General features: G+C 43.0%; 2 protein-coding genes across 2 annotated transcripts; one reads left to right on the forward strand and one right to left on the reverse strand.

The window, feature by feature from the left end:
- The first annotated feature begins 127 nt into the window (after nucleotides 1-127).
- Nucleotides 128-10,742, forward strand: PEX3 (peroxisomal biogenesis factor 3). The gene is made up of 12 exons (XM_083607823.1): nucleotides 128-261; nucleotides 1,952-2,083; nucleotides 3,280-3,361; nucleotides 3,918-3,961; nucleotides 5,059-5,183; nucleotides 5,952-6,018; nucleotides 6,117-6,171; nucleotides 6,278-6,446; nucleotides 6,699-6,769; nucleotides 7,308-7,430; nucleotides 8,886-8,982; nucleotides 9,649-10,742. Exons 1-12 carry the CDS (start codon nucleotides 189-191, stop codon nucleotides 9,730-9,732), a joined length of 1,122 nt encoding a protein of 373 aa, XP_083463949.1. The 5' UTR covers nucleotides 128-188; the 3' UTR covers nucleotides 9,733-10,742.
- FUCA2 (alpha-L-fucosidase 2) lies at nucleotides 9,646-21,854 on the reverse strand. Its single transcript, XM_083607797.1, has 7 exons — nucleotides 21,126-21,854; nucleotides 19,759-19,946; nucleotides 18,480-18,819; nucleotides 14,832-15,042; nucleotides 13,761-13,951; nucleotides 12,964-13,072; nucleotides 9,646-12,677 (listed from the first exon to the last, which is right to left on the reverse strand). The coding sequence occupies exons 1-7, from the start codon at nucleotides 21,362-21,364 to the stop codon at nucleotides 12,537-12,539; spliced, it is 1,419 nt and encodes a 472-aa protein (XP_083463923.1). The 5' UTR covers nucleotides 21,365-21,854; the 3' UTR covers nucleotides 9,646-12,536.
- Between the last annotated feature and the right edge of the window lie 1,462 nt (nucleotides 21,855-23,316).

Below are 23,316 nucleotides of genomic sequence, written 5' to 3' on the forward strand. Positions count from 1 at the left end.
CCGGGGGGGATCGGGATCTAAACGGACCGCGCAGCAGTGGGGGACTAGAATGCAGGTAGGAGGCGGAGCGGCAGCAGCCTCTGCCTTCGCTTTGCGTGGCCGACGTTCGGGGCGGGGCTGGAGGCTTTGCGGCGGCTGCGCTACGGGGAAGAGGCAGCGCCGAGCCCTTGCTTTTCGCGGACGCCGGGATGCTGTTGGCCGTGTGGGGCTTCCTGAAGCGACACAAAAAGAAATGCTTCTTCCTGGGCGCCTTCGTGGGCGGTAAGTGAGAAGAACCCCTCCCTTTCGCCTTCCGCTCGCGTGTCCTCGGTCTCCGCATAGCCCTCCTTAGCCAAAGGGGGCCTTTGGCTGCCTTTGCTTCTCACCCAGTGCCGCATTTACGTATAAGCTAAGCAAGCTATAGCTTAGGGCCCCACAAAAAATTAAAGAAAAAAAAAACCCCTGGGTGTAAATTTCCAAAATATAAGATAAAACCTACATACAGCAACAGAGGCGAATGGCTTTAGATACCTATTAGGTCCAGAAATAACCATATAGCATATATTCAACACAAAAAACAGCGGCAATTTGTTGTTGACAAAGGACGGCTGAAAATATAAAGGGCCCCTTTACCTTCAGTAGCTTAGGGCCTCATCAAACCTAAATCCAGCCCTGTTCTCTCCCCCATACGCTCCGCCTCCCCCCATGCACACACACACCTGCTGCCTTGTTCCCTGAGATTCCTCCCCCCCCCCCAAATCTCCCAGCAGTAAGCCCTACTGTTTTTAGTAGGGCTTACTCCCAGGTAAGCGTGGATACCTGCCCAAGCAATTATGGCACTGGATGTCGGTGTGCAGTTCCTTATCTTTTTGAGTTCAGGTGCGGTCCGCGCCAGTTACAGCCCCAACAAACCTGCTAGGCAGGCCAGCTCTAGCATTGCTGTGTATTGTAAGGCAGGGGCTGAAGTCAAGAGAGGGCCACTTGCTCCTGCTCTATGGTGGCCACACACCTTCTCTCCCAGGCTGTGGCTCCTGCTGTTTCTCCCTCCTTGTGCCTTTATTTCAGCTGATCTCTTGTGTCTTTTAGCCAGAATCCGGTGTGTCATCCCTCCTTTTTCCTGGCTTGAAAAGTAGTCCCCCACCCCCCAAGAAAAACTTTTTTTAAGCTCAAAATTGCTGAAGGTGCTCGAGTTCAGGCCTGTTCCTTATTCACTCGTTTCAGATTATAACTTGTCTTAATCTTTCCTAACAAGTGCATGTATGGACTCATTCCTTCTTTTCAGATCAAAGTCTTTCTTTTTGCACAATCATCCTGTTATAACCAGCTCTTGCAGATACTTGCTCCCCACCCCCACCCCTGATTTGTTTTTTGCTCTGTACTAGTGGGAAAACACTTACCCCCTTTATTGTGCTTTTCTGGACATATACATTTCATGTGCTGATATCTTGTATTCTACATCATTAGAAGTTTATATTTCAAAATAGGGGAGTATGTGGCAGTAGCAGCCATTGCTTCATAACTTACATTTGAAACTGCTATATATTCATTTGCCATGAGTTAGGCTTTTCTCATCTCAGTATTCAACACTACTTAACCAGGGGACTCTATTTCCATTATCAGTTTGCTAAAAGTACTACTTGAATAATTTGTATAGTCAACTTTTTTATCTGATTGTGTGAAACTATTACCAATAATTTTCTATCACAATCCATTGTAGGTCATTTTTGCCTGAGAAAGGGAAGACAGTCTGGAAATTAAGAACAGTTTTATTTAGCACATATGCTGTTTCGGTGATCCTGTACTGTGATGGGATCCAGCCTTACTTACGATCATTTAATCTAATTGTGAGAACTTGTTCTGGGTAACATTTTTACAATTTCTACTGAAATCAAGAGAAAAATATATTCTAAAGCAGAAGAAACTGTTTGGTTGTAAGCCCTAAATTATGCCTCTTCTAAAATACCTTTAATAGGAGTTTACATACTTGGAAAATATGGACAGAAAAAAATGAAAGAAATCCAGGAAAGAGAAGCTGCCGAATACATTGCACAAGCACGAAGACAGTATCATTTTGAAAGTAACCAGAGGACTTGCAACATGACAGGTAAAGCGACAGCAGTCTTGGAATCAATTCAGGTTATACCATGGCTTTTGCTAACTAAAGTGCACGTCACTTGCCTATTGTTGGTTCCTGTTTTCTCAGCACATATTAATTACCGTAGTTTCTGATGCCAATTTGACAACTGATCACTGAACCATGATTTGTCATGCCAAATCATAGTTAAACTTCCTTAACTATGGTTTGGTGTGCTGCCTAAACTGAAGTGGTCTTTTTGATTGAGGTAATATAAACAGAATCACATAGTAGTTAGGGTCAAAAGAATTGCATGTCTAGCTTTGCATTTCCAGGGGGACTTGTGTTTTGTTAACAGCAGCCCCTTAAGTTGCATGGCAAACTACATTTAAAACTCATGAAGGACCATCTGTAGCCTAAGGTAAGTTTGACTTTTATAGCTAATTTTGTTTTATTTTTCTGCACATTTTATGGACTGTTCTTATCCTGTGCATCTGTGTTAAACTCCTATTTTTAAAAGCAATCATATCCATACTGAGCTTCCTTTACTCTAAAAGACTGAGATCATTTAGTCTCTATTCATAAAATTAGTTCTCTGATTGCAAAAGTGCTCTTTGCACTTTGGCTTTGAATTCCTCCTTTTTGAACAGGGGTAACTAAAGCTGGAAACAATAATATTAAAGGTGTCATTGTGCATACTTCCAGTTTGTGCTTTTTTAAAAAAACAAAAACAAATGATCCTTATATTTATTTCCCAAAGACCAAGAGTTGAATTCAAACTTGCAGTTCTGTGAACGGAACAGCTTCCCCTGTTGATGGAAGGTTCTGAGATCCAGCAGATGCTTGGCTGGAGAGAGAAGGGGAGGCCATTTAAGTCTATTCCCCCTATTAGTTCACCACTTCCTGTGCTGTTCAGGAAGGAGTCCCACCCTTCTAAAGCAGTTTCCCATGAGCTGCTATAGCAAGTGTGGAAAACCTTTAACTCTTCAGATGTTGCTAAACTACAATTTGCATAAGCCTCAGCAAACATGGCCAATGACCAGGGATGTGGGAGTTGTAAACCACTGACATTTGGTGGACTAAATGTTCCTCACAGGTGTGCTAGAGGGAGGAGAAAGTATGAAAAAACACATACACATGTGCTCAAACCAATTACTGAATAAATGATTTGTTTGAGATTCTATGTACACTGGTTACGTTCCTAATCATATGCTTTTTGTTAATAGTCCTGTCAATGCTTCCAACATTAAGGGATGCTTTGATGTATCAACTGAATTCTGAGAGCCTCACTTCACTGCTGAAGAATAGGTAAGTGTGATCTGTTGATTTGGTTTGAATGCCTATTCTTTATATTTGGGCTATAAGTGGAATGTGCATATGTAACTATCATGTAGGAAAATTATTCCCTGCAACCTGAATCTGTGGACTGTGAAAACCTTTAAAGTTATTTTATCCTGATAGAGAAATATAAGAATTAAAACCATGTAGCACATTTTGTATCTAATATGCATTAGTGGGGAAATGATACTGAAAAGTATTTATAATTGATGTTCTATGAAACACGTAGAGGAAGCATAAAGCACATTCCAGTGTGTTTCAGTTAGTTTGAAAAATGCTTGTTGAAATATTATTTACAAAGGCCAGTTAGGGCTACATTTGTAAATTTCTTCAGAGCCTCAAATCCCCAGGCTTGGTTAATTATATCTTCATTTTCCTCCAAGCATTTCCTCCCAAGCAGTTTCAATGCTTGTTCATGCCTATATTAGAGTGAAAATTGAATTTCCACTTTAATATAGACAGAAATTGAGCTTTCTTTCTACCAAGACCATTCATTTTCAATGTTTCCAATTTTGTGTTTTCTTAGACCAGCCAACAAATTAGAAATATGGGAAGATTTGAAGATAATAAGTAAGTTGAAAGGAATAATTATGCTCATGATCCAGTGAGCCTCTTTTTATGTATGCACATAGCAGAGCTTCTGGTTTTTCTTCAAAATGCAACTCTGGTCCAGCTCCAGTGCACATTGCAATCTGTAAGCAGAACTATCAGATACGTGCTTCTTCAGAAGCAAGTGCCATTCTGTTCAATGAAGTTTACTACCAGCTCATTATACATAGGATTGTAGCCTTACAGAGCATTCCTGTCCCCACCCCAATGGCTGCAGATGGTGCTGTCAGGATGGTATGTACTTGCCTCTCTACTGGCCTTCTTTGCCAAAGGTAGTCAGGGGGGAAAGGCTCTGCTTTGGCAGAGGTCTCAGCTTTACCTAGCCATGCACTGAGCAAGTAGTTCCCAACCTTTTTGATATGGCAACACCCAAGCCCAAACCTACATGGCATAGTGACCCATCATTTTATTGTCACATGAATTTTTGACCTTCCCAAGTGTTAAAATGTGGAAATTGAACCTTTCTAACACTAGTGTTAATGCAGCATTATAACATGCCAACAAAACAAAAAGTTGTAAGATTACAAGCAATACTTATTTAAGGTTTGCGTACAAAGCCCATGACCCACTTATACAGGTTTTGTGAAACGCTGCACTAATCTCTCACCTGTGGTAGCCAGCGGAAAGCTCTAAAGTGGGGCACTAGCAGATTGGGATCAATGGGACCCAACCCCTTGAGATATTTAGCTACACCAGCCTGGAGCTGACGTAGTGAAAATAATCTGTTCCACACTTTCCCATCCCCTTGTTTGGATTGCTTTGCCATGTTCTTGCAAGCCTAAGTAATAGGCTTGTAAAATTTGTCCTTGTTTGAGCTCATTGCATCTTAAGCTCTTGATTACCCAGAAGAAACACCTTTTTGAAGAAGACACGAAATACAGATAGCCCCTCTAAATAAGCTCTAGAAAGTTATGTTTTCTGCACATAAAACCAGAACGGTAAACAGTTACTCTGTCCCATATATACAATATTTATTACTCTGCATTACTTTAGATGACATGCTGATTATTAGCTGTCCACTCTTTTTCATTTAGCATCATTCCTTTTTCTGTTTAAAGGTTTTACAAGAAGCATTGTAGCTGTATATAGCACATGTATGCTTGTAGTTCTTCTACGAGTACAGTTAAATATTATTGGTGGATACATCTACCTGGATAATGCAGCAGTTTGCAAAAACGGCACAGTAAGTACATTCTTTGAGCAGTATATCAGTGATTGAAAATTTCAGTAAGGGTGGCTATAATATGTAGAATCCAGTACATAGTATTAGACTTACGGAAATCCAATTGACGTTAATATGCCGAGGATGAAATCCAACATCACAAGTGAAATTTTTGCTTGCATGACAGGACTGCTCCTTCCTCTCCTCTCCCTGCACCCTCCCAAATGCAGAGGGGGGAGAAGAATGAGAGATTCTGTTGCACATGTGCAAGGCCATTCTGCTAGCAGATGAGGCACGACTGGATATCATCCTCAATTTATGAGTATTGGAAGATTGGACTAATTTACAAAGTGAATGATGCTAAAGAGCAGAGATGATGCTTCTTGAATTCCTTTTTTTGTAAACTCTCTGGCCCTCATAATTGGGGGTGGATTCATCCATTTTGTTGGTGTTGAATAAGTTGACAGCACAGCAAAAAGGAAATAAATTTGGTGTTCCATGCTTGTGTGGTTGTTCCCAATGTTAGCTCTTATTTATAACAAGAGAGGATCTATAAGGCTTTTAAAAAAGAGAGATTTGAATTGTTCTGTCCTCTGTTGTTCTGTGTTTAAAGATGGCTGAGGCTGTTAAGATCCAGGGTATCTTGAGAGTGATGCCAGCAGCAGGAGAGCACAGAGAAGGCACGGGGAGGGAAATTCTGCATCCTGACTGGTTGTACAGACACATGGAGGATAAACACACTGTTCCATAAAGTAACAGAAACATTACAGAATGTTTTTCTCCTTATAGACACCTCTAGCTCCCCCTGAAGTCCAACAGCAATATTTATCAAGTATTCAGCACCTTCTAGGAGATGGTATGATATCTGTAAACCTCTTCCTACGTAGTGCCAATATTTGCAAAGTTTGAACAAATGGGTAGCTAGTCTTCAGTAACTTTTTCCTTCTGCCTTAGGTTTGACTGAATTAATTACTGTGGTTAAAAAAGCTGTGCAGGATGCATTTGGGAGGTAAAAAATTGGCTTTTAAAAAAGTTTTCATGTGTATTTTTAAAGTAATTCATTGGGATGCATTCAACTGATGTGATAAATAATGTTTAACTCCTTCCCCCTGCAGTGTTTCTCTCAAACATGCTCTTTCTCTCTTGGATTTGGACCAGAAGCTACAAGAAATTAGAAAGGTGATAGAACAACCTGGAGATGGGTCATCATCTGAAGACACTGGGTCCCAGTCTCTGCTGTGTCATTACATGATGCCAGATGAAGAGAATCCATTAGCTACCCAGGTATTTTCATAGTATTGTGAGCAGGGAACCAAACCAAACGTGAAGTTGTTTGGGACGGGGCAGAGATTGGCTCTGGGTTTTTAAAAAAGTAGCAGAATTTAAACTTGAAACTCAAATCTTTTAGTTTGCTTCCGTCTGAACCAGAACCAGACCTTTCCGAACAAAAAAGGTTCAACATAAATAAAGTAATCCTGTACATTCACTTGGAGCACTATCCAAGTTGCTTTTATGCTCTGTTGTTTGTCTTTCTAGGCCAGTGGACTTACAGAAGGAGATGTGGCTACTATTAAATTACTTAATGAGACAAGAGACATGTTGGACAGGTATGCAGCAAATGTTATTTTTGGTAACTTAGGCTAAGTAAACTTAGGAAATAGGAAACTCATTTTTTATCAGAGTGGAGAAATTGAAGGTGATTTTGCATAACAAAGTATCTTTTTTTAAAAAAAAAAGCCTTTCTCAAATTCTTTGATTCTCCACTTCCCTTGTCCCTGTTTGAGCAAACCACAGTTTGCTGTTTTATCCAAACTGAGAAAATATAGCTTGTCTCTAAACTTGGGGTTGAAGCTCATTTTAATTACTGGCAAAGACGCAAACTTTGCTTCATAGAGATGAGGGTGGGGAGTGAATTGGAGCAAGAAGAGCAGAGGAAGAACAAATAAGCCTCCAGTATATTCTTTCAGGCCCAGCCAGAGAGCCCTGGAGGTGCCTGAAATGCCCCATTTCTAGTTTAGTGTTATGTTTGATCTAGCCTTGTATCCCCATCAGCAAAGTATCAGTTTTATTTAAATTGCATTTTAAATACGTTGGCATGTAGAGAGGGATTTATATATCTATTATTATTTGATTGATTTATTCCAGTCCAGATTTCAATAGAGTTTTGAGTTCATGCTTAAATAGAGGGTTCAGTCGATTACTGGACAACATGGCAGAATTCTTCAGACCCACCGAACAGGACTTATGCCATAGTAGTTCCATGAACAGGTAAACATCTTTAAACATGTTTTAATATGAATGCTTTTCAATGTAGAAGAATCTAAGTATAGTCAGAGTTTTACTTACTATTTCACTATTATCAGTTTCTCAAAAAAATAGTTGAGGTTTCACCAAGATCACACAGCAATCCTGCCAAATGGATCAGTTTTAGGCTGAATTTTTAACAAAAACAATGTCTCAACATAGTTTGGACTGTGCTCTTCTTCCAGCAAAATGTGTTAACCCTTTGTTTAATTATGAGTAATTAGCCTTAAAATAAGACAGATCTGCTGTCTAGCAAGATTGAATACTCTCTCAGACTCCATTAAGTTAATTTTCTTTTCAAATTCTTTTTATTTAAAGTTCCTCTCCACTTCCCGAAAAACACACTGCACAAACTTTCTTATGGGAGACACTGATTTTAGCATACATAAAGAGAGCCATTTTGAAAAGAGAAGTAAAAGAAGGCAGAATGCTTCCTTGTAATCAGGTGCAGTGTTGGCACTTTTGAATGGAAGTGGGATACAAACTCTGCTCCCCCACACCCTGAATCTTCATGCCGGCCATCAAATAAACCAACGTGCATTGGCCAGCCAGATGACCACCATACATAGGAGCCAAGAGACTCCCATTCAGAAATACAGCTACTATATAGCACCATATAGCTCAGTTGGTTAGAGCATGGTGCTGATAACGCCAAGGTAGCAGGTTTGATTCCCGTATGGGATAATAATAATAATAATAATAATAATAATAATAATAATAATTTATTATTTGTACCCCGCCCATCTGGCTGGGTTTCCCCAGCCACTCTGGGCGGCTTCCATAGAAACCAAAAATACACTAAAATATCACACATTAAAAACTTCCCTGAACAGGGCTGCCTTAAGATGTCTTCTGAATGTCAGGTAGTTATTTATCGCTTTGACATCTGATGGGAGGGCGTTCCACAGGGCGGGCGCCACTACCGAGAAGGCCCTCTGCCTGGTTCCCTGTAGCTTTGCTTCTCGCAATGAGGGGACCGCCAGAAGGCCCTCGGCGTTGGACCTCAGCTGCATATTCCTGCATTGCAGGGAGTTGGACTAGATGATCCTCAGGGTCCCTTCCAACTCTCAAGATTTTATGAATCTATGCCACCCACCCACAATGTCTCATCTGGACCAGGAGCCAGACAGGGAGGGTGGCTGAATGAGTGTGTGTAGGCTGGAGCACCTGTGGAACTGGTTAGGGGTTGTGTGCTGCCAGCTCCAAACTGACAGGCCGTGAGTGGTAGCATGGGATGGGCTGATGAAGGGCCCTTTTGATCTTCTGGGGTTCAGTCAGTCCCCAACCTGGCTGAGCTTTTCCCCGGGCAGATATTATGTGTTTACTATTCTTCTTCTGAATCTGTGTATTACAAAAGCAGCTAACAAGACAGACATTTATGTTGTGTAATCACATCTCTTTCCCCACCTCCACCTCCAGTCTTTCCAGTGTCAGTCTTCCTTTAGCCAAGATAATTCCAATAATAAATGGGCAGATTCATTCAGTCTGCAGTGAAACACCTAGCCATTTTGTTCAGGTAAGAAGACCTTTTTACCTTTCTTTTTTTTGGCTTAAGTCTGTTATTTAATAGTTTTTCTGCACTTAGTTTTCAGGGTGTCTTATAAACAAAATTAAACAGTACAAATGAGGAGAAATCCAATTAAAATAATTTCACACCCAAAATATGAAAATGTAGACCTGTCAGCCTGCTTTGTATTGTTGCCATTAGTATATTTTTAAGCCTTTAAAAGTGCACTAAGCTCTCTACCAAAAGTAAACTAGACTTGTTGCTGTCATAATGTTTCACATCTTATTAATCAAAATATGAAGAAATGTGTAGAGTTCAGGTATGCACATTTTACACTGCATAAACACAGGAAGTGAGACTGCCAGGATGACACATTTTATTCTGAGTGGAAGAAATAGAATCCATCCCCCTTTTTGGTTAGGCTTCCAGGTTGGTTATGGCTGAGGCAAAAGCCGTTTTAGTGTCCCCGGTAGATGATCCACATATGTAAGATAGAACATTTCCATCTTAACAGTTTTGAACTTCTCAGCCTCTAACAGTGCATGAAGTAACGTGCCAAGCAATTCTGTTTACCCAGGCTTGAAGTGTTAACAGGGGGTTACTTGCTGATATTACGCATTTGCTTGTGTTAAAAAAAAGAGTGCTATATTTGCTACATGGACATTCTCTTTCCAGGACCTTCTAATGATGGAACAAGTGAAAGATTTTGCTGCTAATGTGTATGAAGCTTTCAGTACCCCTCAACAACTAGAGAAATGAACTGCACAGAGGGGTGTACATATGATCCGTAGTGCCCAGTCCTGTGAATACTTCATTTGATAACGAATCTCTTCAGAATGGTACAAGATTATTAATCCCTGCAAAAAGAATTGTCTTTTGAGAAAATCCAGCACCTGGGTTTTATACTGATAGAGCTCACCAGACTTAAGTAAATTTAAGGGGGAAGTATCATTACACTGCAGGCCTTTGTGTTGAAGCAGTCTCAGTTACAAATCACTTGTTTGCAAAAGACAGTGCAAAAATAAATAAATCTGCCTACAGTAACCTCCCCCCCGCCCCGCCCCGCCCCCATAAGAAGTACATCTGGCTTCAAAAGTGTGCAGGCAATGTCAGGCTTCGTCTCTCTTGACCCAGTGGGGAGGTGGTTATCTTTCCCCAGTCTCCCCTCAACCCAGAGACTGTGGTTGACCTATGAAATGAGTTCACAGATTGGCTGCAGCAGGTAACACATTAAGAACGGGTGGGGGAGAGAGCCACTCCCACTGTACTCAGCACCTCTTCTCTTGGTGGCAGGGGAAGATCAGGAGTAGCTTGTCTCAGCACCAATCAGCTGTGAAGCAGGGTAGAACATGTCCTACGTGCCCTTCCCCTATGGTAGTTGTAAGCCATGAGAGGTTTCACTCAAAAGCTGATCATACCATCTACTACTACGAAAAGGGGAGATGCAGTCAAGCTTCCTTTACTCCCAGCTGTCTCTTCAACTTCTTACCTGCTAGCCTGAGTGAGTCTATAAGAATGTGAGAACAGGAGTGGGGTATGTGGCCTTCTGTGCTTTAGGCTGCTGGTTCCAAATGCGTATATTTAGAACACGGTTATCTTCTGAACAACGCAATGCTGAGTGCTTACTCTACTGTTTCATATTCAGAGTAGATGGTTCCTAGAAAATATATTTATGCTGTTTGTAAATGGCTCCTGCTGTATACATTCATTTGTAAATATTTTTAATTGGAATATCTGTTAAATATCTGACAATAAATTATTTTAACAAAGATTGTGTGTGGTAACTTGCAACATCCTAAGCACGCCGTTCAGTGATGTATTTGTGCAATTTTGAACTGTAGGGGACTGGATGCAGTGCTTTATTTTTTGTATATAAAAAAATCAGTTGTAACTTCAGCACAAAAAGAAGCATTAAACATATTAGTAGTCTTGCTGTAGCTATACCTACTTATTATGTAGCAAATTTATTCTATTAGATTCTACTTTATATATGTAAGAGGGCCCCCTAGCAGCTTACAAAAGTTTCTAAAAAAATAAAATGCAGTCAAATACAGTAATCACATTGCATTCAAGTAGAACCAGGTTTATTTAGGCTGTATTTCTTGTCCTTGTCCTTTTCCTTCTCTGGTTTTGTAGCAGGAAACAGTTCCCACCAAGCTCCTTTTGAGGCAAAGGAGTGGGACTGAGCAACTAGAACTTGCCCAACCCATAACGAAAGCAAATATATAGTACATTCACACAGAGAAAAAAGAGTTTGGTTGTAAATCAACAAGGCAACTGGACTTCAACATTAATTTCTCCTTATAGAACCTCAGCTGCTTTATTAAAGTGTTTCACGAAGATTACAATTACACAAATTTTTAAATTAGCAATAATTTTCTTTTTTTCAAGTCACAAACTGCAAGATACCCAAAGAGGTGATAGCTTTAGAATCTTACCTGTCTGGTACTTAAGTAACTGAACGTACATGTATCAAAATTTAAGAAGTATATAATTGTAGGCCATTTCTCACTAATCAGAACTATTACCCAAGTCCTAATATGTAATTTTATATTCAAGGAAAGTGTGATGGGGTAATATTGAGGTAGGTTATAGGACTGAGGAAACTCTGACACCCAACTCCAGCGAAATGGAATCGAATATTACTGAAACCAATGGAAGAAGTTGAAATTCACAGCTACTTACCACTTATCCCTACTGAAAACAATCCTAAACACTTAACTTGAGCATATTCCATCAAACATAGTAGGACTGTTGCATAAACAATGGTAGGATTGTATTGTTTGTCATACTTAACTTTATCTGGATTTAATACCTGCATTTAAAAAACAAACCAGGCCTAAACACAAGCATCAAAATTTGAATAACACGATTTATAGTCAAATTCAGTGTACAGCATTTCAGTTTTAGAATGCCTCAACACTTTTTGTCCAAAGTTATTTGAGCACCAATTCTAACATTAGGCATGGCGGACTCCCCCGCCGCCCTTGGTTGCTTTTTAAAGCCAAAATACTTTTCTTTTTAAGACACATAATAACTTTTCTGTTTAATCTGTCTTTTGTGAGCCTCATAAGATGACTCTTCCCAAGGCCCAAAACCTTGAGCGGTTTTGCCTGACTGGTCTATGTCCCTAAACTCTAGTAATCCCTCTTGCTTGTGGGGCTGGAGGATAGAGAGCGGGGTGCAAGTGAAAAAACTAGCCTACTGTACAACGTAAAATTCACTTTAATTGCTCTGCTCACTTTTGCCTCTGGCTCAGCTCTGCACTGGCATTTGGTCCCTAGGTTACCCCAAAGGAAATGTGTCCCTGGGACTCAAAATAGTTCATCGCTTCACTCTGCGGTTTACTTGCACTTCCTGCCTAGTTGTGGTAGATTCTGCCTAATTTCATAGGTCCTCTTTTCAAAAACTGAAGCTGGAACAAGATCAGTGCATGAATCTTCCTATAGATTATTTCTGTTTTGGATATATATCCCCTGTCACCTCAGAAGTAAGCCATGGTGAGTGAGCTCTGATTGTTCACCAAAATAATAATAATAACCAAAAGTGAAGGATGTCTGTTGCTAATAGATGTTAGTCAGCTGCAGAGTCCAGCCCCACTGATACGGAAATATAGTGAACGGCAATTGAGGTGCGACTACCATCATTCCCTTCTCCCCCATGGAAACCCATGGCAATGGTTCTTCATATCCAATCAGCTTAACCTGAAACACAAAAGCTTTTATTAAAATGGTAGAAGCCGTTCAAAGAGATGCTGACTCTCTTAAGATCTTGCACTTAAAAGTTTCTGTCTCTCCAGATGAGAATAGCCATATTCTGGAATTAATGGGTGTTAAACAACAACATTGACTAGCCTTGTAAACTAATCTGTTAGGGGTGTTATATGCGGATGATCTTGCTTTGCTGGAATGCATTTCATGTTCTTTCTAGTCCTGAAATTCTTCAAGAGAAATTGTACAGAAGTCATAAAAATAGGCAAATATTCCTTACCACTGTCTTTCCGGTAACGCCTTTTGGTTCCCCAAGCATCAGAGTTCCTGAAGATGGCCAGTTAAAGAAAATGGCATACAGAATGTCTTCTTTTGGCTTGAATGTATACCTAGTAGGAGTTAACAAACGAAGAATCAATTTTTCTAAAGATCACAGGTGAAACTACCTAGCCTACAAACAATTTGGGACCCTCGCCAGCAAAGCTGTTTAGTAACCATTGCAAATACTGCACACCTCAGAAGTGTGTTGTTATTTTAAACCACCTCTTTTTCTAGAGAAGAAGGACCAATAGTTTAGAAATAGTAATCCCACACATCATACGGAAGACAAAACTAGATAGCTTAGTCAAAATGATTGACCATGTATGTGTGGGGGTGTTTAATGAAATAGCAGCTATGGAGGAAGAGGGTGATTCTGATCAAGACCACAGCATTTTGGGGGAGGATTTGCTCTCGCCCATTGCATAGTTTCGATCTAGATTGCACCCTTCCTTAAATGCTATTTTCAACAGAAGGGAAGCTCCCATTGATACCAATGGAACTTTCCTCGTGGGGTTAACAGCAGCTGCAACAAAGGCAGGGGCTGTTTCAATCTGGATCAAGAGCAAAGTGTTAAAAGTCTCACTGCACAAATGCCACATTCCTGATTCAGTTCTCCCTGATTCAGTTACATCATACCTTGCTTGTGAAGGGAGTCAAATGAGGGGGAAGTGAAATATATCCAAGATAGCAGAACAATAACAAAAGTAAACTTAACGTTGGTACAGTACTTCCTGTGTTTTTGCTTCACGGACTTACCATACTCCTGGTGTGGCACTGTCATTCTGAGCTCTCCAAGGTTTAGTGCTGAAAATGGCTTCCCCATTGAGGGCCAGCCATGACCCCATTTGCTTCAAGCGCTCCTCAAAAATAACAGGAATGCGGCCATCGTGGGTGGGCCCGATGTTCAACAAGAGATTTCCTCCACATGACACTGTTTCTACAAGTTCCTGAAATTATATAGGAAGAGGAGCAATGAAAAGCCGCACTGGGTTTGGCATTCCCAACATAGCTGCCCAGCGTTTGAGATGGCACATTTATGTAGGTTGTTAAGCCTAAATTCATGCTTCTGTTACAACATTGTCAGTACCTTGCTGTAGAAGAAGAGGAGGAGTTCGGATTTGATATCCCACTTTATCACTACCCGAAGGAGTCTCAAGCGGCTAACATTCTCCTTTCCCTTCCTCCCCTACAACAAACACTCTGTGAGGTGAGTGGGGCTGAGAGACTTCAGAGAAGTGTGACTAGCCCAAGGTCACCCAGCAGCTACATGTGGAGGAGCGGAGATGCGAAACCGGTTCACCAGATTACGAGTCTACCGCTCTTAACCACCACACCACACTGTAGGTTCAAAGAAAGTTTAACTCATGGATGGGGAAACTGTGGCCTTTCAGATGATGTTGGACTCCAAACCCCATCAGCCCCAGCTAACATGTCCGGTTGTAAGGGTTGATGGGAGCTGTAGTTCAACAACATCTAGAGGGAGACAAGTCCCCCAACCCTTGTCTAGCTGTTCACCTGGAAGTGCTCCTTCTGGGAATCAACATGGTCGTTTCATTAGTGGGCTCCTTAGTACCTTTTTTGTGGCCACTAGCCCTTTAAAATGAAAAACAGCTCTTGCACAATTATTTATCTATTCATCCCACCCTTCCTCCCAAAGGAGCCCAGGATCCGCAATAATTTTTAAAAAGCATTCTAAAAAAAATTTAAATTATTCTAAAGAAAGTTACAATTATCAACATTGTCTCATCTAGTGAACTCAGGGTTGCCAGGAACCGTATCTGAAAGAATGCAAGAATTGACAGCCCCAGATTATTTATCTGGTTTTACCTTTACAAGCTCTTCAATTGTTAGGTAGTCACTCAACTGTGCATTCCTCCGGTATCCCCAGGAATTTTTGTCTATCGTCATACAGTTTTCCCACTTATGGGGCAAAAGGTGTCCTGGGTTATAACGATCGGCACACGTGTAATAGCCTCCATGTTTACAAATGCAGTCAGCTCCCCAGCGATCATTTGTTACAACCATGTCCCGAACAGGGCTGGGGAGGGGGAGAATATATTGTTCAGATACAGTGCTTTATTTTAACAGGAAGCTCAGTAGATCCCATATAAGCAGTTTACTATTCTCGAATGCTTCCTAATAGGTAGGACTTAAAAAAACCAACTGATGCAGTGGTACACTCTGTGCATTTTCTTTTAAATCAAATATTTTAACCTAGGTGATTATGCACTTCTGGATGTTTAAAAACAGCTAACACTTGTGGATACTATACAAAACCACAACCTCATCGTTTCTGCTCTAGCATGCTACACTTGTGGGGATTCTACATGTATTTGGAAGTATTTTCTAACTTAGAAATGCCAGTGTCTTTAAAAAGCTAATCCACTTCAAGCACCAAGATTTTTGCACTAGTTTTTTGTGGATTTTTTAAAGAGTGCCAATCCTCTTTTTTTGAGTATTTGCTACTGGAACTTTTGGGGGCCCCCAAGGGATGTCACTGGACATAGTCCCTCAGCTTTGGCTTCAAAATGTATATGTGCTCTAATCATCACCTGGAGGAAGATCAGGGGCTTTGCTTCAAGGTGTTCTATTTTATCACCCCGGCAAGGTAATAGCATTTTGTATTTTCACATTTCACTTGGCATTTGGAATGTCCCAGAAAGGGGGGGGGGGACAGGAACTACACTTGTTTGGTGACATGTGGGATATTTAGTGTTCCCTGTTGTCCTCCATACAACAGAATAAAAAAAGCAACCTGGGCTTCCCAAGTATTCCCTGGAAGATGACAGCAACAGTGCATTTTCTTGCATTTCCTTTATGGATGATGCCACTGGCAGCCTGACCTTTGATGCAGATATGTCACACAAGCCTCATCCAGAATCAATTTATATATATATTTTAAAAATCAATGCAAAGTTGCCAATATGCACTTATTTAGGCATGTTCACTATGCTTAAGTACTTGCAGGAGAGGGAAAAGGAATAAAATAAAAATGGAACAGAGAGAAAGAACATTGGGCATTAACAGTGTACTGAGCATGCGCCTATTTGCTGATCAATTTTTGTACCTGCAGAAAACCAACAGCATGCACTGAAAATGATAGTTGGTGTACTGAAGCACTTGTGCAGAGGGAGGGAGGGAGGGAAAGAAATATTAAATGCCAGTAAAATCATGACAAAGCAAAATGGAGTCACAGGCACAAATTGTGAAATTTCAGAGTTTTTCTCTACAACAAAACAAAAGAAAAATTAATGTGAGACCAAGGACAGAATGGGACAGTAACAGAGGGGGAAAGGGGGAAACTGTTCATACCTAATTCATGTGTACAGTGGTACCTCAGGTTAAGTATTTAATTCGTTCCGGAGGTCCGTACTTAACCTGAAACTGTTCTTAACCTGAAGCACCACTTTAGCTAATGGGGCCTCCTGCTGCCGCCGCGCCGCCAAAGTACGATTTCTGTTCTCATCCTGAAGCAAAGTTCTTAACCTGAAGCACAATTTCTGGGTTAGCGGAGTCTGTAACCTGAACCATATGTAACCTGAGGTACCACTGTATGTGTGCTCTAAAGACACCTGTTTAGGACTCAGGTTGCCTACTGATAAAATGAATTTTAATTTGACAAATGATGCAATCCTCTACCTACTTAAAAGGTAAAGGTAAAGGACCCCTGACAATCAAGTCCAGTCACGGACGACTCGGGGGTTGCGGCGCTCATCTCAGTTTACTGGCCAAGGGAGCCAATGTTTGTCCACAGACAGTTTTTCCAGATCATGTGGCCAACATGACTAAGCCGCTTCTGGCAAAACCAGAGCAATGCATGGAAACACCATTTAGCTTCCTGCTGGAGCGGTACCTATTTGTCTACTTGCACTTTGACGTGCTTTCGAACTGCTAGATTGGCAGGAGCAGGGACTGAACAACAGGAGCTCACCCCGTCGCGGGGATTCGAACCGTCGACCTTCCGATCAGCAAGCCCAAGGCTCAGTGGTTTATATCACAGCGCCACCCGCGTCCCTCTTACCTACTTACCTGAATTCAAATGGGCTTTCTTCTCAGTAGCCATGCATAGGATTTTACTGTTAATCATCTGAAGTACTTACTCAAATAAATATAACACATAGATGCATAAAACCAAAATCTCAACAGCAGGGCCTTTTTCAGAATGTGTAAGCAATTTCACATTTTCAACAAAAGCTGCCATTTGTTTTTAATATTTTCCACCCTCTATTTACAGGCACACCATAAAGGAACCAGTTTCAAAAAAATAAGCAGCTGATAAATCAACTGGCAGTTCTTTAGCTATCAGAAAGTCCTATTACACCTAAAGGAAATCGTGTGGTCTATCTAAACTATTTAAATAGGCCAATCTTTACGATTTGCTTGAAATGCTTAAACAACATTTTCAAATCATTTTCTAAGCAACTTGGGGCCTTCCTCTACATCTGCCACTGGATAAACACATCCCTCCTGCAATTCATTGGAAATATGACTTCCAACAACATATGAACAATCAGTGGAAAATCAGAACAGTGGAGAATGCATCAGACTGAGTTGCATTTAGACCAGTCCTCACCAACCTTGAGTTTCCACAAGTTGTTGCAGATTGTGTGGGCTGCTGTCCAAGAACATCTGAGGGCTCAAGGTTAAGAAAGGCTGGTTTACTTCAGCCTTTGCTGAACTGGTGTCCTCCAGATGTTTCAGCCTACCATACTTCCACCCTGGCTGGCTTTAGTCCATAACATCTGAAGGCCATCAGGTTGAAGGAGGCTGGTTTAGACAAATGCTTCCAGCAGAATTGGGTTAAATATCATCAAGTCTTCAAGTATTTGAAATGAAGAAGTCAGGGCACTGGGTTATAAATGTCACTAACCTACTGAAGAAGAAAACTGCACTTGTCCAGGACTCCTAAGCTGTGTAACTACAGGTCAGAAATCACAGGTACCTGCAATGACAGCCACATTCCAAAACCATAAGGAACTAGTAGTATGAAGTACAGTGGTACCTCAGGTTACATACGCTTCAGGTTACATACGTTTCTGGTTACAGACTCCGCTAACCCAGAAATAGAACTTTGCTTCAGGATGAGAACAGAAATCGTGCAGCGGCAGCGGGAGGCCCCATTAGATCAAGTGGTGCTTCAGGTTAAGAACAGTTTCAGGTTAAGAACAGACCTCCAGAACAAATTAAGTTCTTAACCCAAGGTACCACTGTACCCCATTCTCTCTCAATATCTTATTTGGGTACGTAAATTAGAATTTGTTAACATGAAATGATTAATCAACAGTGAAACCCTGCACATGTTCACTCAGAAGTAAGTTTAGTGGGACTTGTCCTAAGAAACTGTTTGTAAATGCATCAGCCTGAAGCAATGAGTTGCATGAAATGCCATTAAAAAGCTGTTGGGAAACAAGTTTCTTGCAATTATTAATATTGAATGCATTATATCAAGGGCAGGGAGTGGGGAAATGGACGCACCTGTCATTATAAAGCCAAGCTAGGAAGCCAGTGCTGTTCCAATAAGTGTCTGGGGCATGCCCATCTCCATCTGACCACAGAATCTCTGGGCGGTACTTGTTCACAATCTCATACAGCTCTGGGAGTGACTTGGCACTTGGGAATTGGTTTTTTAGGAACCCACTAGAGGCATCATCAAGGAAAAGAGGATTGAACCATTCGAAGAGCGAGTGATAGAGTCCAAAGTGTAAGGCGGTTCTGTTTCTAATGGATGATGCTAATTCAGCCACAATGTCCCGTTTGGGTCCAACATCAACAGCATTCCAATTCCAAGAATATTTAGATCCCCACAATGTAAAACCTAGGAAACGAATGTTAGGATTAATAAAATAATTGTAATTGTAACTGTAAATATATCGTGCGCCTTTATTTTGCATTCTTGTTTAACCTAATGCTTCTGAACCTGTTGCTGGAAGCCTCAGGAGGGAAGAGTGCTCTTGTGTTCAGCTCCTGCTTGCAGGTTTCAAACAGGCATCTGTTTGGCCACCGTGAGAACAGGATGCTGGACTAGATGGGCCACTGGCCTGATCTAACTGGCTCTTATGTTCTTTAACTAAAGCATGCTCCGATTTAAATTAGCTGTTTATGGAGTACAGTCTGCCAGCCCTTGCTGTTGGGAATAGAGAGCCAAGTGGGAGGCCGGGCAGGTAGGCAGGTGCTACACTGGCCTTTCTTGTGCTTGCTGTGTGCAATGCCTGCCTGGGAGCTGAGTGCCCAGCGCTGAAGGAGAGCCTTTCCACTGTGCAGGCCCAGTGGCACTCGCTGCTGCCACTGCTGCCTCCCAAGGTAAGGTGCTGGTCTCACATTCACCTTGGGCCAGTCTCCGTTGGGCTGCTAAGGCTGGGGGAATCCTCTTCCCAGGCCCCTGTGGGGCGGTGTGAGGAGGCACCTCTCTTTGGGACAGCTCAAAGACCAGGGGCGGTGGTGACTGCTGCTCAGAGGACTCCCAAGGAGCAGAGAGCAGGCTGAGGGAACACTCCACAAGGGAGGGTGTTCGAAAACGGGTGAGGGACTCGCAGCTCTGAAGGCAAGGGGTGAAGTGACTGAGCTTCTGAGGCTTGGAGAGTGTTTCCTCACAGGGGAGCCACAGAAAGAATGTAGTTGGCCAAGGAAGTCATGGACTCAAAATGGTTGAAAACCTCTGTATCTAAGCAGCTGAATGAGGAAGCCCCACCCAGGCTTTTTGTCTGTTGAAACAAACAAAACAACTGTGCTCAGAAAGAAATACATTCAAGTTTACCTTCATGGTGCTTTGAAGTCAAGACAACATATTTGGCACCTGACGCTTTCAAAATGTCTGCCCACTGGTCGGCATCAAAAAACTCTGCTGTAAACAAAGGGCCAAAATCTTCGTAACTGAAACCAGGAGGATAGTTGCTCTTCATAAAGTTTACATAGGGAACTCTCTTTTCTTTCTGCCAATACCACCTACAAAGGAAACAAACAAGCCCATTGTATCTGCACACAAAGGCAGAAACATTCAGAAGTTCCCGAACAAATATTCAAACATGTTCTGGAGTATAGTCCTGCATCATGGGGCTTTTAGGAAACACAAGAAGCTGCTTTGTACCAAATCAACATGTTTCATTATTATACAACATGTTTCATTATTAGTGATCAACGTATAAGTTCCTGGATTAAGAACTGGTTTAAACAATTAGGAAGAAGAAAAAAGAAAGGAAAAAGGGGTGAGTGGTGAGTGGGGTGGGGTGGTTATGCTTCTATTATTCTACTTAAAGCCTATTCTCATATTATTTATGCCACACATGTGAATGGAGTGAAGAAAAATCAGCTGCACATCCTAATCATGGTAAGCTTTGCTTTGACGATCGACATAAAGTCCAAACCAATATAAGCCACTTGTGTGAAAATGCTCCTTGCCCTGGAGCTAGTTTGCAGCTTTAGAACTCAGGTCACTTCTCATACAGCCTGTTTATTGTGCGCTTAACTCCATTTATTCAGAAAACGTTTGCAAGGAGACTACACACCTTCCGGTGTTCATTGAACAATCTCTCTGATTTGCTTGCGTGGAGGTTATGCGATGTCACTCTGGGCAATTGTTTAGCTGCTCCTCAAACTCAGTTCATTAGTGGAGGTGCAGGATTTCCCAAGGGTTCATCCTTCGAGCCCCCTCACTTACATGAAGCAATACATGCAGCAGTAGCTTTCACTGAATAGCTAGAGCCTACCCACCTTAGAGCTACAATGGCAGGGCTTCCGAGTTAAGTTTTGTATCATTCGTCCCTCTCTAGCACGCGGCTGAGTCCGAGGATCACAGCGGACCCACCAGAGGCAGCATAGGAGCCAACCCCTAGGGGCCAAGATAACTTTGGGCTCCCCAATAAAATATTTGAGGGGGCCAGCCCCCCCAAGATTGATGGGCATTGCCATTCAAATGGTGTGCGTGCATTATGTCTTGTGATCCATTATGTGGGGCGAGGCTGACCTGCCCCCCCTAATATTTTATTCAAGTTGGTACCCCAGGGAGGCAGTCACCCGCCTTGACATTTCCCACCCTGGAGGGCATCGGCCGGCACGATGCGCTCGGGAAGAAGAAGGGCGTGCAAGGTCAAAGAGCTTGAGCAGTGGGTGGGTGGGGAGCCTCACCAAAACCACTCGCTGCCGAAGCTTGGCACCGAGAAGACGCCCCAGTGGATAAAAATGCCGAACTTGACTTCGTCAAACCAGGCGGGGAGCGGCCGGGAATCCAGCGACTCCCACGTGGGGTCGTAGAGAGCAGCATCTCCGGGAGAGGGAAGCTGCAAGCAGAGCAGCAGCAGGAGCAGGAGCAGCCCTAGAGCAGCCGCTGGGGAGCGAAGGATGGAGGAGCGCGCCGGCGGAGACATCAGGCAGCAGCAGCAGCCACTTGGCGAAGGTCCTCCTTTCCTTTCTGCGCCTCGTCTTCACGGGACTCCGGTCAGCTGACCGAGCAGCAGCCGCTGGGGAGGCGAGGCAGGGCTGCTTCCGCTTCTTTCGAGGTCTGGATCTTTTTCATTTGATTTCTCGTCTTCCGGCAGACCGAAACAGTGACTCTCCTTTGGCCGAGTTTGCTTTCCGCGCTGGCCTCCAAACAGGAAGTCGTTTCTGGGAGATGCGTCCTGAGATCGGGTCGAGCTTCTAATCTCTCAAATCAGTGGGGCTTCCCGCCGCAAGGAAAACAAAAATTGGGGAGCGTTTGCCAGCCTTTATTGCGAGCATCGACTGTGGTTGAGCAGGCACAGAGGTCCACAGAGCATCAGAAGCTACACACACACACAGAGAGAGAGAGAGCGCCGAGAGCAGCAGGCCCTTCTCAGTGGCAACGCAGCTCCACTGCTCACGACCTTGGACAGCTCCAGAATGATAACCAACTGCTGTGGTTGTGTCGTGAGGTCATTCCTTCCCCCTCCAACGACCTGCCAGTGGTCTTCTCAACCACCTGGATCAAGTCACAGAGAAAGTACGTCAACTCCCAACACCTCATCAAACAGTTCTGCCAAGTCACAGCAAACAGACCCCATGGCGTCTCATTGCCACGGACCAAGGAGGTGCCACGTAGACCACACATGGAAGAAGGTGCCACCTTCCCAGAGCCACCACCAGAGCCAGGTTCGAGGCAGCAGCCACCTTCTGCAACAACTGGCATGACTGCACTGCACCCATGCCCATAGATAAGGCAACACAATTTCTGGGCTTGGTATACTGTGCGCTGATTTGGCCCTTTGGTGCAGTTGCCAGATAAGACACACATCTGCATGCGCTTCTTTATGTCTTGTGCAAATTTGTGCACACTTTTGCAGGAGAGGGTGGAGTGCCCCAAAATAAATCAGGGTTGCATACAAGTCATAAGATGTCCAGCAGACAAAATATCAACAAGTGAAGCTTTCCCCATAATTGTAGTTCCATACTAGAAGAGAATTGCTTTGTTTGATATCTGCCTGCCACATAGCTGATAAAGGCACCACAGCCCCTCTCTCCTCCAGTGTCAACCCTAAAGAGTGCAACAAATGCAAGTTTCTGCTTGATGATAGCTCAGTTGGTTAGAGTATGGTGCAAATAACACCAAGGTTGCAGGTTCAATCCCTGGATGGGATGGCTGCGTATTCCTGCATTGCAGGGGGTTGGACTAGAAGATCCTCAGGGTCCCAATTCTACGATTCTATGATTCTGTGATTCATGTTATGTTACTGTATGTCTTTCATCTGCTAGTCTAAGGCTAGCAGTACTACATTTGGTGCAGGATAAGGCATGGTATTTACAGTGGCGTAGCGTGGGGGGTGCAGGGGGGGCCGGCCGCACCGGGCGCAACATCTGGGGGGCGCGCGCTCGCACTCGCAGCTCTCTGCCCCTACCTGGCTCACTCACTCTCTCTCACTGCAGTGCTGGCTGTGCGAATCCGATCCGAGCCACCGGGTCACCGCCCACTGTGGAGGGGGTGGGTGCCAGGCGTGCGGTGCAGAGAGAGAGAGAGGGACTATCTGGGGGAGGGACAGTGCAGCGGCCGCCCAGCGCAGCGCTGAGCGCGGGAGAGAACCACACCAGACCAGCCCAGGCAGCAGCAAGAAGAAGCTGGCAGCGGCGGCAGGTTAGGGGTTAGGGGGCGCAAATTACTTGCCTTGCCCCGGGTTAGGGGGCGCAAATTACTTGCCTTGCCCCGGGTGCTGACAACCCACGCTACGCCACTGGGTATTTAAGATGGAGGGGGTCAAAAGTAATTCAAGATTTACAGAAATTCTATTTAGAAATTCATGCTTGGATAAATTCAAGATTTAAATAGTTACAAAGCAAGCAGTGTATTCATTTATTGTGGCTGTTTATT

This window comes from Podarcis filfolensis (assembly GCF_964270895.1).
Source record: "Podarcis filfolensis genome assembly, chromosome: 3".
NCBI classification, from domain to species: Eukaryota; Metazoa; Chordata; class Lepidosauria; order Squamata; family Lacertidae; genus Podarcis; species Podarcis filfolensis.

Excerpts from the sequence above, each read along its gene's own strand:
- FUCA2 (XM_083607797.1), bottom strand. The coding sequence starts at position 21,364 with ATGTCTCCGCCGGCGCGCTCCTCCATCCTTCGCTCCCCAGCGGCTGCT. Across the intron at positions 19,947-21,125 it reads TTCGGCAGCGAGTGGTTTTG|GTGGTATTGGCAGAAAGAAA; the intron begins GTGAGGCTCCCC and ends TTTCCTTTGTAG. Across the intron at positions 13,073-13,760 it reads AGTGCCACACCAGGAGTATG|GTATACATTCAAGCCAAAAG; the intron begins GTAAGTCCGTGA and ends AACTCCTACTAG.
- PEX3 (XM_083607823.1), top strand. The coding sequence starts at position 189 with ATGCTGTTGGCCGTGTGGGGCTTCCTGAAGCGACACAAAAAGAAATGC. Across the intron at positions 2,084-3,279 it reads GAGGACTTGCAACATGACAG|TCCTGTCAATGCTTCCAACA; the intron begins GTAAAGCGACAG and ends TTTTGTTAATAG. Across the intron at positions 8,983-9,648 it reads CACCTAGCCATTTTGTTCAG|GACCTTCTAATGATGGAACA; the intron begins GTAAGAAGACCT and ends TTCTCTTTCCAG.